The 14,384-nt window shown below is 52.2% G+C and overlaps 1 protein-coding gene and 2 pseudogenes across 4 annotated transcripts in view; 1 reads left to right on the forward strand and 2 right to left on the reverse strand.

Moving 5' to 3' along the window:
- Positions 1–14,384, reverse strand: part of GTPBP1 (GTP binding protein 1) — a 66,319-nt gene that overhangs the window by 36,468 nt on the left and 15,467 nt on the right. For 2 of the 4 annotated variants that reach the window (XM_077948317.1, XM_077948318.1), the window contains exons 5-12: positions 12,888–13,011; positions 10,339–10,453; positions 8,610–8,754; positions 8,320–8,502; positions 7,089–7,224; positions 6,276–6,454; positions 4,766–4,966; positions 89–162 (exon numbers count right to left, since the gene is read on the reverse strand). In XM_077948317.1, coding sequence (XP_077804443.1) covers positions 89–162; positions 4,766–4,966; positions 6,276–6,454; positions 7,089–7,224; positions 8,320–8,502; positions 8,610–8,754; positions 10,339–10,453; positions 12,888–13,011 — 1,157 coding nt within the window. Of the gene's footprint in view, positions 1–88; positions 163–912; positions 3,819–4,765; positions 4,967–6,275; positions 6,455–7,088; positions 7,225–8,319; positions 8,503–8,609; positions 8,755–10,338; positions 10,454–12,887; positions 13,012–14,384 lie in introns of those variants that run through there. The other 2 variants (XM_015150327.3, NM_001266496.1) reach the window with 2 other exon arrangements.
- On the reverse strand, positions 913–1,546 carry LOC144331562 (uncharacterized; annotated as a pseudogene).
- LOC144331672 (thioredoxin-dependent peroxide reductase, mitochondrial pseudogene) lies at positions 11,247–12,113 on the forward strand (annotated as a pseudogene).

The raw sequence follows: 14,384 nt of genomic DNA on the forward strand, positions 1-14,384 counted from the left end.
CCCATCACAAAGGGGGTGGCGGGGTGGCGGGGGGGTGCCTTCCTGTCTCTCAGTGCCACTGAACAGCAGCAGAAAAAGTTACACTTACCTACCGGCCATGTCCGCTTGGAGTACAGTGATTCTCCTCCATGGGAATTCGCTGTTTGCCTCTTGGACCTGTGGCTGGGAAGGGACAAGGAGGTAGGTCCCTTGAACAGCCAGCAGCTGCCAAGTCGAGGAGAAAAACAGGCCCTGACCTTTCCCACAGATAGCTCCCCAGACCTGGTTCGGGTGGTTCTATAGCCTGACCCTGGAGCCTCTCACACTGTGTTACCTGGCCCAGGGCTGCTCCTCATCATGGCTGAGAAAACAAAGTCAGGAACCCAGTCAGTAGGGAGGGCTGTGGAGATAGCCACAACAGAGGAGCTGGGTGGGGCACAAATCCAGCCCCCAAAGCCTTGGCCAATGCCTCAGCCTCTTGGGAGACAGCTGGTCCTGTGCTCACTCCCCTTCCCTAACACCTGCTCTGCCTCTGGCACCATCTCAACAAAGGAGACGTCCCCGTGCAGCACCAATAAGCAAGCCCCTGAAAGTTGCCACACACTGTGGCAATAGCCCAGAGCCTGGGCTGGGCACGTGCCCTCTGCCCATCTGTACATTCAAATCCTACTGGGTCCTCACAGCACAGCCCTCACACTGCTGGCTCCACAGTACTTCCCCCAACCCAACTAAATTTATGCTGCCCCTGTGCATGGCATATTCATTCCTGTGACCTTCTCTGTGCCAGGGTGGCCGATAAGCCAGAACAGTCCTGACTATGGAGTCAGGGGTCTGGACATCCCCATCCCACCATCAATCACAGGCCTTACTCCTGGGAAGGACGCCACAAACACCTGCTGCACACACAGAAGGGTCAGGCCTTGCCATTCGAGGTGATTGGATTAACAATTTTATTCTGCATCTGCTACAAAAGGGCTGGTGTTTTGTTCCAAATGTTTAGCTGGGAGGGCTGTAGGGACCCCGCTACCCCCGTTAAACACAGTAAAGCATGGATCCAGTCAGCCCCCTGCTGGCAGGTGTGGGCCTGGCAGCTACACAAATCCAACCCCACCCTCCTGAGTACGGCCAGAGGCCAAGGTGGTCGCCAGAGCTCCTGAATCCCAAGAATGGTTCTGGCAAGTACTGCTGCTTGTAGGGGCAAAGAGTTAAAATGAGGTTCTGCCATGGCTAAGCCTTGTGGAAAGCCAGACCCCACAGCCCCTCCCATGCCGGGGGCTCAATGCCAGAGGCTTGTTATGGAGGCACCAGCAAGTAGTGGCCCTGTAAGCAGGGCCAGAGTCAGGAGAGACAGCAGGAGGGAAGCAGCCTAGAGACAGAGGACTGGGCTGGGGCCAGCGGATACACAGGAGCCTGCCTGGGAAAAGCCGGGTGGCAAGGCTGGCACGGGAATGTACACCTGCTGGTGACACTTCTGAGCTTCAGTTCCCTTAACTAGAAAAACGGAACAGGCCCGGTGCAGTGGCTCACACCTGTAATGCCAAAACTTTGGGAGGCTGAGGCAGGCGGATCACAAGGTCAGGAGATCGAGACCATCCTGGCTGACATGGTGAAACCCTGTGTCTACTAAAATACAAAAAGTTAGCTGGGCGTGGTGGCGTGCGCCTGTAGTCCCAGCTACTCAGGAGGCTGAGGCAGAATCGCTTGAACCTGGGAGGTGGAGGTTGCAGTGAGCAGAGATCATGCCACTGCACTCCAGCCTGGCAACAGAGCGAGACTCAGTCTCAAACAAAAAGAAAAAGAAAAACACAACATCGACCTCAGGGGCAGTTGCTGGGAATGTCAACAGGAGCGTGCGAGACCCCTGGCAGTCTCGGCCACAGCTCTCCTTTCGAGCCTGCCCAGGGCACAGAGGTGGCAGGGTGGCTAACGGCGTGCAGACCACTCACTGAGCAAGCCCTTCCTGTGTGCAGCACACCCCAGGGCCTCACATTCTCTGAGTCCACACAACCTTGATGTATGGCTTTGCCTCTTGTACATGAGAAAACTGAGGTTCAGAGAAGGTTGGTAAGCTTGTCCCGTGTCACCAGCTGGTGAGGGAGCCTGAACACGGAAGCCACGCCTGCCTGACCGGGGAAGCTGGGCTCCTCACAGCACTACCCTGCTCCCAGCTGTTGCCAGGGGCCCCAGGGCAGGCAGAGCAACTGCGTTCCCGTGGCAGCACCTCCACCTGGAGGGGCTGGGCAGGGAGCACCACACTGTCAACTTGGAACAAACTTTTATTTTGAATGCTGGTCTGATCAGTCCATGGCCGGGGTAGGTGGTAACTAGAAACAGCTGGAAGGAGGGGAGGAGAGGGGACCAGCAGTCCGCAAGCAGGAGGAAAGGAAAGGGGGACAGGAGGAGGCAAGGCTGAGGAAGGACCCAGCCAGCTGGGTGTCTGCCCCGGCTAGAGAAGGAACCACCCCCGCCCACCAGCCTACCCTACATCTGTAGCTTCAGTGCAGAGGTCAGTCCAGGTGGGTTCAGGCCCATGCCCCCTTCTCTGGCCTGCACAGTCCCACCCCAGGCAGGGGTTCTTCCAGAGGGCTAAATGCTCTGTGCTAACCCTGGAAGTGTCTTTTCACTAACCCCTACCTGCCCTCCCCATGCTCCAGTTGTCTTTTAAACCTGGAGCTCAGGCCTCACTACTGTGCTCCTGTAGCAGCCACGGAGGTGACGTGATGGGGAAGATGGGGTTTTAGTCTCAGCCTAGCTCAGGGGAACATCCCTCCACCCCTCCAACAGGAGGTGCTAGAAAACATGATCCTGAGCAGACCCAGACACCCTTTTGGTAACCAGTGCCTGAGGCCCAACAAGAAGCGGGGTGAGGGGAGGCTCCAGGCCGGGCAGATCAGCAAAAGCTGAGGGCAGCCAGGGCTGGCCCAGGCAAACACAGGATTGTCTCCAAGGGGAAACCCACCAGCTGTCTTTGGGTCGGTGGCCAGGGCCAGGGTCAGGGTCAGGGTCAGAGCCCGGGCCCGGGATGGGGAGAGTCCTACAATCCCATCACTCCTCCCCTCCACGTGTCTCCAGGTTATAACCAGAGAGCTTTTGGCATGATGACCTGTTTGCAGGCTTAAAGGGAAAAAGGAGGAGAGAGTAAAGGAGAAGCCACTACTTTCTCTCTGTTAAAATGCCCAAGTCCTAGACTGTGGGTTCCTGCTCTGGCAGCAGCAGACACCAAATCCCAGAAGCCCCTCCACCCAGTCTGTCTCCATGGAAGGGGCCCCTGAGTGCCAAGAGGAGCAGCAAGATAGGAGAGCGGCTCCTTCCCCTCCTGACATCCCCTGACGGCCCCGAGGATTCTCAAAGAGACAGACATGCAGACAGGCAGCCGTGGAGAAGAAAAGAGAGGCTGATATGGCCCTGGGGGTGGCACTCCTGCACCACACACACACACACAATAGAGAGAGACAGAGACATATAATAAACAGAATAAAAACTAAGGGCCCAGATGTACAAAAAATGTGAGAGTGAGGAAGAAGGTGGGGAGGACAGTGGGAGATGGTCAGTCCTCCAGGTCTGGCTGCCTTCCTCAGCTTATAAATTACAACCCCCCTGGAAAATGGGGGTGGGGGCAATGCGGAGGCTCCGGCTGTGGCCTGAGCAGGAGGGCTGGGTGGCGGTCATAGCTGCTCTGCCCATCTGGTGGAGCGGTGGCCAGAGTATGATGACCCCTTGGGTGGTGGGGTGGGCCAGGAGAAGGTTCAGCAGCCGCTGGCAGGAGTCACACAGGCCCCCTGGGACTTCACCTTGTGGCGCTGGCCCCCTCGTCGCCGGCCTCCACTGCTGGGCTTAGGCTGAAAGAGAGAGAAGGAGCTTGAGAAGCACTGGCCCATCAGGAGCAGGGCCAGAGAGCAGAGGGGCTGAGCAGCAGGGAGAGGGGGACGGAAGATGCATGAGCAGGCAGCGTGGTCTGTCTTCACCCCAGCCTGCTCAGGAATTTCCTGGGCCACTCTGCATGCAACACCTCCCCTCTGTCTCTAAAATGGAGCCAGTGCCTGCCCTGCCTTCCTAACAGGGTGGGTAGGACACATGTGATGAGGGTGTGAGAAGCGGATGTTCAGAGAAGCACAAAGCAGAGCAGGAGAGACAGAAAGGAAGCGAACGAACCAGAGGAAAGACCCAATAGGAGACAGATAACACAATGGACAGACAGATCCAGGCATAGCCTCCTTTTCCAATGAGGGGACAACGGAGAAAGATGCTGGGGAGAGGGGTGCAAGGGGCACCAGGCCTTCAAAACGCCAGGAGAGTGCCTGCAGGAGACAGCTGGCAGGAGAGGCCGGGTAAGAGGCTCACTGGCACATCCCAAGGCCACCTGCCCTTCAGGATGTGTGCACGTCAGGGACGGGACAGAGGAGGACCCTCTAAGGCAGTGTCTCTCAAACCTGCTGGACTGCAGTGCACACATATATCACCTGGACACTCACACCAGCAATACTTGCAAGACCTACTACGAAAGGGAAGCTTCGACATTTTTCTGTTCTGTTTTATTTCATTAAAACCAAATGCTAGTTAGGGCCAATTAAACTGGTTTCAGGTGGGCTGTATTCCCTGATTTGGAAAGCACTGCCTTATAGCTTCTAGAGACAAATGCCTCACACTTAGGAGCACTTCAGTGCCAGAGTTGTTGAGGAGACCTTGTAGCCAAGCTTGAGGCTTGCCTACATGTCACCCTCACCAAATCAGGGTAGAAGCCACAGCCCCCACCACCATGCCAAAGCCACGAGGGGCCCACGCTCACCTGAGGCTGGAGACTGCTGGACGCAGCTGGCTGCCCAGCCCCTAGACAGGAAGCTTCATCTCCAGGTGGGGGTGCTCCTACTGCTGGCCCGCCAGATGGGCCCCCCTCGTCTCGTTTCGTCAGGGGGCCCTTTTTCGTCGACTGCATTTTAATCTGCTGGGGCTTGGAGTTCATCGGGGAGTTGTTGGTGGTCTGGAGCAGCTGTGGGAGCCATAGAGAGAGGCTGAGGCTGGAGCTGCAGGGCAGTGGCACTGGCTTGGCTACCCCCCCACCCCCAGCCCCCTTCTCCCAGGGACTCCTCATTCCTTGATCTTGCCAGTTCAGGGCAAGACGGATGGCAGGAAGGACATGACAGGAGGCAGTGGGGATGAAGAGGCATTCTCATCCCCGCTCAGTAGCCCAGGACTGCTATGGCCCTGGGCTCATGCCTCACTTCCTGCCTCTGCCCAGCCCAGAAAGGCTCCATCCTCTTCTCTGCTACAGCTGTTGTTCCTACGGGGGAATCGGTGAACCTTGCTCCCACCTCCCACTCAGTCCAGGCCCCAGAGCCCAGAGCCTGCACAGAACCTGGCAAGTGGAGCTCTGGGCTCTCGTTGCTAAGCTGGTGGAGACTCCTCAGAGCGTGAGCTGCAGCTCCAGCCCCAGGACCCTGCTGCTGCTCCCATAACAAAAGTCTAGGGCAAGTGTTAACTCCAGGCCTCCCAAAGAGACCAAGTCAATGTCTCATCAGCTGGAAACATTTGAAGTTTGGCTATCAGAAATCTTGAAAGCTGTCAGCCAGAACTGACTGACTTGCAATCTTCCCTTGTGGCCCAAGTTCTCTCTCATACAAAGCACAAAAGAAGCCCAGTGAGTCCCAGAGGACATTACAATGTTTGCTGCAGGCTTGGCCAAACTCAGCAGTCCCAGGAGCATGCAGGTCTTTGAGGACATCTGTAGCCCCAGGGTGACCATGCCTTGCCTTTTCTAGAGGCAAGGTCAGCCAAAGACTGATTCCAAGATCTCAGATAGGCTGGGGCCAGTACCTCCTTTGTACGGAGCAGGGGTCAAACCCCTCTACCAAATGCCCCTCCAAGACCCAGGGTAAGGTCTGCAGTGGGCAAGTGTCCAGGACACACAAACAGCTTAAGCCCCAAGAGAACTGAGGCCCATAACCCCCTGCACTCACTCCAACCAGACCTCTGCTCTGAGAGGAGACCTTAGGCATGGCCCCAGCGAGGCCACAGGAACCTGTGATAGCACCTTGGAGGCTGAGCCTGGCTGGGCCCAGACTTTCCGTCACCAGTTTTCTATGGAAAACCATACCCCAACCCTACCTTCTCCTCTCCATGGTCACCACCACTGCCCAAGACAGGAGGCCATGGGATACCTCTAAGGGAGTAGAGAGATGGCACCAAGGCTATACCTCAGTGGGTCCAGCTCTCCCATGGCAATGACTAAACCTCTGCCCTGTGATCAGGGTGGCCCCTGAGTGCTTCCTGGAGGCAGGCAAGGTCTGCCCTGGCCATACCTTGGTGATGGTGCCGACAGCCTTGGTGCGGCCTTCCCGGAACACCAGCCGCTGGTCTATGTGCAGGTACTCAGGGGTCTTGATGAAGCGGAAATGTACAGTGGCCTTGTCCCCAGTGCGCAGACAGTCCTTGTCCATGCTCAGAATGGTGGCTGTCTGCCTGATGCTCCCACAGTGCACTGTCAAGGGAGCCAGAGGTCAGGATAGGCTGGAGCCACCTGGTGGCTTCAGGACAAGGGAGGCAGTGAGTGAAAGCATGAAATACGCTTAAGCTGTGGAGGGGTGGGGGCTTATCTCTGGGGCTACAGACCCCCGTGAAGCCTGCTCTTGGCTCTGATCCTGCCTTACCATCTCCCACATTTTCCTCCAGCTAATGCCCACCCATCATCCCCCACCCCCAGGCCCTGTGCAGACAAGGGTCCGAGTTCCTGGGATTACAGCACACTCTGCACATGCGCCTCCTCACTGGACTGTGGGCTTCTGCGGGGAAGGATCCTTGCCCATCTACCTCATCTTTGTTCCCGGCACCTTAGCAACACCGCTGGGCACCCAGCAGCATTCAGCAGACCTTGCTGAAGGAATGCATGTGAGGTCCCTGAGGACAGGTCTGGGCCTCAGAGCCCAGCCCTCAGTGTTTGTGGGAAGGAATCAACACTGTGGCTCATGGGTGGAACAGAAGGAACGGCATCACTAAACAGGAAGGAGACCCACCACCCAGCTGCAGCTGGAACTAGGGGGCCTGGGTTGCTGGAGCACCTTCTGAGGGGAGCTAGCACGAGGGCCTCCTGGGCTGGCAGGGCCTTAGACACCTACCCATGGCCTGGTAGCGCGGGCTAATTGTGGTGGGGTGGTGGAGGACGAGAATCTCGGCCTCAAACTCCCAGGAGGCTTGGGGATTCAAACGTGGGGAAACCATCACCATGCCCTTCCGGATGGACGAGCGCTTGATCTGAAAGAAAGAGGGAGCCCCAGCCCTCAGGGACAATGATGCCTTCTGATTTCACCCCTGGTCCCAGGGACCAAGAGTCTTTCTAGGGATAGGGACCACCCCAACTCTGCCTGGTTTCCTCACCACCTGGACCACAGGTCTTCTAGGGTGGACAGCACGAGCAGCCTCAGTGCTCCATGGGAAGACTCAACACTACTACTGGGGTTCAGGAAGGCTTCATGCGGGAATCAGCACTTCAGCTGCTGGGCCATGAAGGACGAATGAGGAAGCAAAGGCAGGCAAGCATTCACGGGGAAGGAACAGGTGAGCATGACCTGACCACTGTGGGGAAGAAAGTCCTACTTTTCCTGGTTAATTTAGTTGGTGGCTAAAGGTAGGTGACCCCAGAACTAGAACCCACCCCAAACCCCAGGAGATAGAAGGCTGAATGGGAAGAGGATTTGGCACAGATCCCAATGGCCCTATGTAGAAGGATCCTTGCACAGCAAGGATACTTCTTTTTTTTTTTTTTTTTTTTTTTTGAGACAGAGTCTTGCTCTGTCGCCCAGGCAAGACTGAGACCCGGATCTCAGCTCACTGCAAGCTCCGCCTCCCGGGTTTACGCCATTCTCCTGCCTCAGCCTCCCGAATAGCTGGGACTACAGGCGCCCGCCACCTCGCCCGGCTAGTTTTTTGTATTTTTTTAGTAGAGACGGGGTTTCACTGTGTTAGCCAGGATGGTCTTGATCTCCTGACCTCGTGATCCGCCCGTCTCGGCCTCCCAAAGTGCTGGGATTACAGGCGTGAGCCACCGCGCCCGGCCACAGCAAGGATACTTCTATCTGACCTCACCACTGAGCTCAGGCCACCCTGCTCAGGCACCAGAGGGAGGAACAGAGCAGACAAGGCAGGCATTCCTCACTCTAGCACTTATAAGCTGTGGGTCTTGAGCAAGTCCCTGGGCTATGAGCCTCAGTTTCCTCATCTGTAAAAATGAGGGCAGTAATCCCGATCTTGCAGAGCAGCCATGAGGACTGGAGTGGGTAAGTAAGGCATCTGGCCCAGAGCCTAGCATGATGGAGTCTGAGGGGAGTGTTCAGTATCATCGCTACTCACCTTCTTCAGCGCAAAGGATGCTGTCTGGCCACCCCGCACCTCCTTGACAGGCATGCGCTTGCGATGAATGGATTTGACAGCAATGGACAGGAAGTTACCCAGGGGGTCTGGGCCCAGCAGCAGTGTGTCATTCAGCTTGATCAGGCCTCTCAGTGTTGTCCCCGACACCACTGTCCCCACACCCTGCCAAGGAGAAGACCCTGGCCTCATAAGTGCATCCCCAGCACAGACCCACCCCCTGATGCCACTGTAGGAAATGCCTACCCAGCCACCTGCCCAGAGCCACTCACCGGGACGGAGTAGGTGTCATCAATCTGAAACTCAGCAGGCTCCTCCTCCCTGTAGCTGGTGCGGGGGGAGAGGAGGTTGAGGAACATCTTCAGCAGATCTAGGTTCTCGCCTGTAACATTGGAGATCTGGAATATCGGGCACATCCTAAGCAGAGGGAGGAGAGGAAGGAAGAAAGGAGAGAGGCGCTTAGGAGGCTAGCTCTGCTCTGACACAGGGCAGGGGCAGCAACAGGGCTCGAGGAGCAGATGCTGCTATTCATGACTCCACCTCTCCCTCTTCCGAGGGCTTGACCTCTCTGCCCTACCTAGCAAGTTCCTGGCTAGCCCTGCTCTGAGGCCTTCTTCTCTCACTCAGTTCTGTCTCTGACACCTGTCCTCTCCTCTCTGTCCTCCACCACTGCCCTAGTTTAGAACCTCATGACTGCTTCTTCCTCAAGCACACGCATGCTTGCTTAAAATCCTTAACCGCCTTTCCACTGCAGAGAAGACACTCCAAATCCCTCTCCCAACACACACAGCCCTTTGCTTGGGCTTGTAGCCATCTCTGCAGATTCACTTCTCGCAAATTCCTATATTCCAGCCACACCAGGGAACTTTCCCTTCTCCTAAAACCTTGGCACTTTTCTGCCCTTGTGGATTTGCTCACTCTGACCTTCCTTCCTGAATTCTTTCCCTTTTACGCAACTACCAGGCCCTCTCACCCTTCAGAGCTCATCTCAAATACCACTTCTTCCGTGAAAGCCTTCCTGGGTGGACACTCGACTCCTCTGAGTTCCTGGAGAGCTTTTTCTCTGTTACACATGACTGCCTCTGATTTTTCATCGGAGTCCTGTAAATGGTCTCTATCGCTCCTACTCAGGGTGAATGAATTAAAATCCTTGAGATCAGGAATTATACATTCCCCACAGCTCCTAGAATAGTGTCTGCACAGAATAGGCACTGGACAGTATCAACACGCTCAAATGGGGCTGTCTGAAACGTGCCCCCTCTGCTGGCCAACTGATGGTACTGAAGACCACATCAGGGTAGAGGCACAGGCAAAAAGCCAGGCTGCTCTGGGCCTGGCACTATAGACCAAGCTCTGGGCGAAGAGGCAAAATTGGTAGAGTTCACCATTATCGAGACAGCATCTCTAACCAAGGAGCTGAACCCCTTGAGGACAAGGATTGTGTTCAATTCAACTCTGAATCCTCAACGTCTAGATGAAGAGTCTGGCAGAACAAACATCCAGTAAATATTTATGGAATGAAAGAACACATTAATGAGTAAATGCCAAAACTTATCTATGATTAGTGAGCTTTTGAGGAACAACAGTATAAAAAACTGAGTTACAAAAATGGCTGCATATTTACCATCCATCAGCCAGGCAGGGCATTAAGTGCTCTAATGATTCATTTCTAACATTCACAGGAGCCCTACAGGGAAGGGAATGTTATTCCCATTTCACAGATAAGGACACTGAAGTCTCAGCCAGGATGCCAACCTCAGGAATGCCAGCACCTCACAATCTGGGTTACATGATATTGCCCCTGGGCAACAATGCTGGCTTGGGAGACCCTGGGCTAAGATCGGAAGCATCTATTTCTTCCGATCTCTGAATAGGAACAGGTGTTGATGTGGTGTTTTCACGAGACCTCATGCCCAAGCTGACAGCCACTCCAGGCCCATCACTCACTGTGGTCCTGCCTGCAAGGGTGCCTGCCTGAAGTGTGCGCTCCCTACCCGTTACCTTTCGGAGCTGAAGTTGGAGGCTGTGACAATCACATCATCCTTGCTCTGCACCAGCACGGGGATCTTCCGGCAGCCTGGTGACTTCAGCAGGCGCTGTAACAGCTTCAGGGTTTCTTAAAGGGTGAAATGGAACAGAATTAGGGGGACACAACCTTCTCTTTGGCCAGGCTTCCAGAGCAAGATGGGTCCACCCATTACTGATGCAAGCAGGAGACAGACACAGATAGATGGACCAGTATTAAATGCCACAATGCCTGGAGAAGCAAAAACGAGGATCAAAACTTTGGGTGCTGCTAGAGTAAGAAAAGCATAGATGGGGCCTCTTTTCTAGGGTTCTGCGTCTGAAACCTGGCAGATTTCTCTTATGTCTGGACGACCTGCCTCCTGTAAGCATGTGACTTGAGGGTCCCCAAGAAAAACAATTCAGTTCACACTTCAGTTCTCAGAATGCACTATTTCCTGGAAAAAAAAATCTCATCCAACAAAAAGGATCTCTTAGACATTTAGAAGTCTACAGAGACCTTATTATGAGGCCTCCCAAAAGGATACTTTTCTACAATCTTTAGCAGTGAGGGAAAAAGGCACAAAGGCCTAGTCCTGCAACCCTGTGTCAAAGCTTTGGTGGTAAAAGGTAATCAGACCCTCTGTCCAAACTTCCCCATATATATCCAGCTTAGCTGGTAGAGCCCAACTCCTTCTGCCTGAGGTCACCTGAAAAGAGATGCCAGATTCAGGAGCTCAAAATTTCTGCATTTGAAACCAGAAGGAACAAGGAAGAGGATAATTCTAGGCTGTGCTCAGACCAAGAACTATAGGGGAGGAAGTAGCAGAAGATTCTGGGCTGATGGAAATTCAGGCCAAGATCTAAGTACAAGACAAAGCAAGTTTCGCCTGCATGCACTGAAGATGGCAGCTGCTGTGGGAAGGCTGCTCCGACATGTGAGTGCCATTCCTTGGGGCATTTCTGCCACTGCAGCCCTGCTGCTTCTGGGAAGAATGAGCTTGACAAACATATTATGGTCCGGTTCTGGTCAAGCAAAATTCTTTAGCACCAGCTCCTCATAACATGAACCTGCTGTCGCCCAGCATGCACCCTATTTAAGGGTACAGCCATTGTCAATAGAGAGTTCAAAGACCTAAGCCTTGATGACTTTAAGGGGAAATATTTGGTGCTCTTCTTCTATCCTTTGGATTTCACCTTTATGTTTCCTACAGAAATTGTTGCTTTTAGTGACAAAGCTAAGGAATTTCACGATGTGAACTGTGAAGTTGTTGTGGTCTCAGTGGATTCCCACATTAGTTGCCTGGATAAATACACCAAGAAAGAATGGTGGTTTGGGCCACATGCACATCCCACTCTTGTCAGATCTAAGCAAACTTCCTGAGACTACGGTGTGCTGTTAGAAGGTCCTGGTCTTGCACTAAGAGGTCTCTTCATAACTGACCCCAATGGAGTCATCAAGCACTTGAGCATCAATGATCTCCCAGTGGGCCGAAGCGTGGAAGAGACCCTCTGCTTGGTGAAGGCGTTCCAGTATGTAGAAACCCATGGAGAAGTCTGCCCAGCAAACTGGACACCGGATTCTCCTGCAATCAAGCCAAATCCAGCTGCTTCCAAAGAGTACTTTCAGAAGGTAAATCGGTAGATCACCCATATGTATCTGCACCTTCTCACCCCAGAGAAGAACCACAGTTGAAACCTTTTATCATTTTATAGATGACTATCTGTAGAAGGCAAGGAACCAATTGTGTTTGTATTTATAAATATTACTCTAAATGTTTTATTTTTGTAATACTGGGTAGGGCCTTTTAAGCATGGTTAGTTGCTAGTACAAGGAATCCTTTATTGGTAACGTCTTGGTGGCTAGCTAGCTAGTTTCTACAGAACATAATTCACCTCTGTAGAAGGCAATTCTTAGATCATGTCTTCAATGGAAACACTCTTCTGTCTTAGCCTTACTTGAATCTTGCCTACAACAAAGTAGAGCAACACACATTGAAAGCTTCTGATCAAGGGTCCTAAAGTTTTCATCTTGAATGTGTTTGTATTAAACTGAATTTTCTTTTAAGCTAACAAAGATCACAGCTTTCAGTTGTTATCAGCAGTCAAATGTAACTCCTGAAATGAACGTTTATGTGATTGGAGCAAATGTGAATCGTATTATTTTAAAAAGTGGCAGAGTGACTTAACTGATCATACATGATCCCTCATGCCTGAAATTTGTAGTTTATGTAGTCATTTTATTTATTTTATTCATTAGTTAACTTTGTCTACATATATTTCTAGATATTGATTAGTGTCATGATTATAAAGAATATTTATTGGATCCAGGGATTGCATTTTGAAATTATTATAATTATTTTCTTTGCTGAAGTGTTCAATGTAGAGCACATAAAAAAATAAACATATTGTAAAATAAAAAAAAATAAATAAAAATAAAAAAGAAAAGAAGTTTCTGGGCTAAAGCCGTGGTAGCAGACCACCTGGAGGCACATAGCTGACAGCACTAATCAGAGCGGCTGCTGCTAGCTGGAGGCTTCACTTACCTTGCAGGATGTTGGCAGGACACATGTCAATCTTGGTGACTACCACAAAGACAGGTACATTGAGTGCCAGTGCCAAGCCCAGGTGTTCTTTGGTCATCCCCACAATGCCGGCATTGCTGCCCACCTGCCCCAACACAGAAAGGAATTATCAGGACGAGAGAGAAAGAGATTGCTGCTGGGTGGACACAGGGGCTCAAAGGCAGATGTGGATGAAAGCTGGGCTGGGCAAAAATCACTTTAACCCCTGACTCAACGATGTGGGGTGTCAAAATCGGAGGAGACTTGCAAACAATAAAAAAGATAAACCCAGTCAGGGAAACAACTGTCTTGAGCCATCAAAGTGAATCCAGGCCAGGAGCGGTGGCTCACGCCTGTAAACCTAGCACTTTAGGAGGCCAAGGCAGGCAGATCACTTGAGGTCAGGAGTTTGAGACCAGGCTGGACAACCTGGTAAGACCCCGTCTCTACAAAAAAATACAAAAATTAAGGCCGGGCACAGAGGATTACTCCTATAACCCTAGCACTTTGGGAGGTCAAGGCAGGCGTATCACCTGAGGTCGGGAGTTCACGACCAGCCTGAACAACATGAGAGAAACCCTGTCTCTACTAAAATACAAAATTAGCCAGGTATGGTGGCACATGCCTGTAATCCCAGCTACTCAGGAGGCTGAGGCAGGAAAATCGCTTGAACCTGGGAGGTGGAGGTTGCGGTGAGTCGAGATCACGCCATTGCACTCCAGCCTAGGCAACAAGAGTGAAACTCGTTTCCCCCCCGGTAAAAAAAAAAAAAAAAAAAAAAAATTAGCTGGGTATGGCAGCATACGCTGTAGTCTCAGCTACTTGGGAGGCGAGGTGGGAGGATCACTTGAGCCTGGGAGGTTGTGGCTGCAGTGAGCCATGATCGAGCTACTGCACTCTAGCCTGGGTAACAGAGCGAGACTGTGTCTCATAAACAACAACAACAAAAAATGGATTCAACTTAATATCACTGGCCCTCAGTTTCCCCATCTATAAAATGGGGATAACAATATCCACTTCAGAGGGTCACTTGATGTTTAAATGTCACAACACACATGAAGGGTCCAGCATACAACTAGCATGAACTACGTGTTTAAGCAACTGCACCTATTATTACTGTTACTATCCTTCCAGTAACAACAAATGTTTCCAAATATCACCATAATGACTAGTTACATAAATCAGGGCACATGTATGAAATGTGCTGTACAAAAGAAGGAAAAAATTCTTATCTACTGATATGAACTAATCTCCAAAATATGCTTTTAACAGGGGGAAAAAAAAGTAAGTTGTATATAGAATGCTATCATAAAAAGAGGTGAGTGGTCAGCTGGACATGGTGGCTCATGCCTGTAATCCCTGCACTTTGGGAGGCCAAGGCGGGTGGATCACCTGAGATCAGGAATTCGAGACCAGCTTGGCCAACATGCTGAAACCCCTTCTCTACTAAAAATAATAATAAAAAAAAATTAGCTGCAT

This window comes from Macaca mulatta, chromosome 10 (genome assembly GCF_049350105.2).
Source record: "Macaca mulatta isolate MMU2019108-1 chromosome 10, T2T-MMU8v2.0, whole genome shotgun sequence".
Classification (NCBI taxonomy): Eukaryota; Metazoa; Chordata; class Mammalia; order Primates; family Cercopithecidae; genus Macaca; species Macaca mulatta.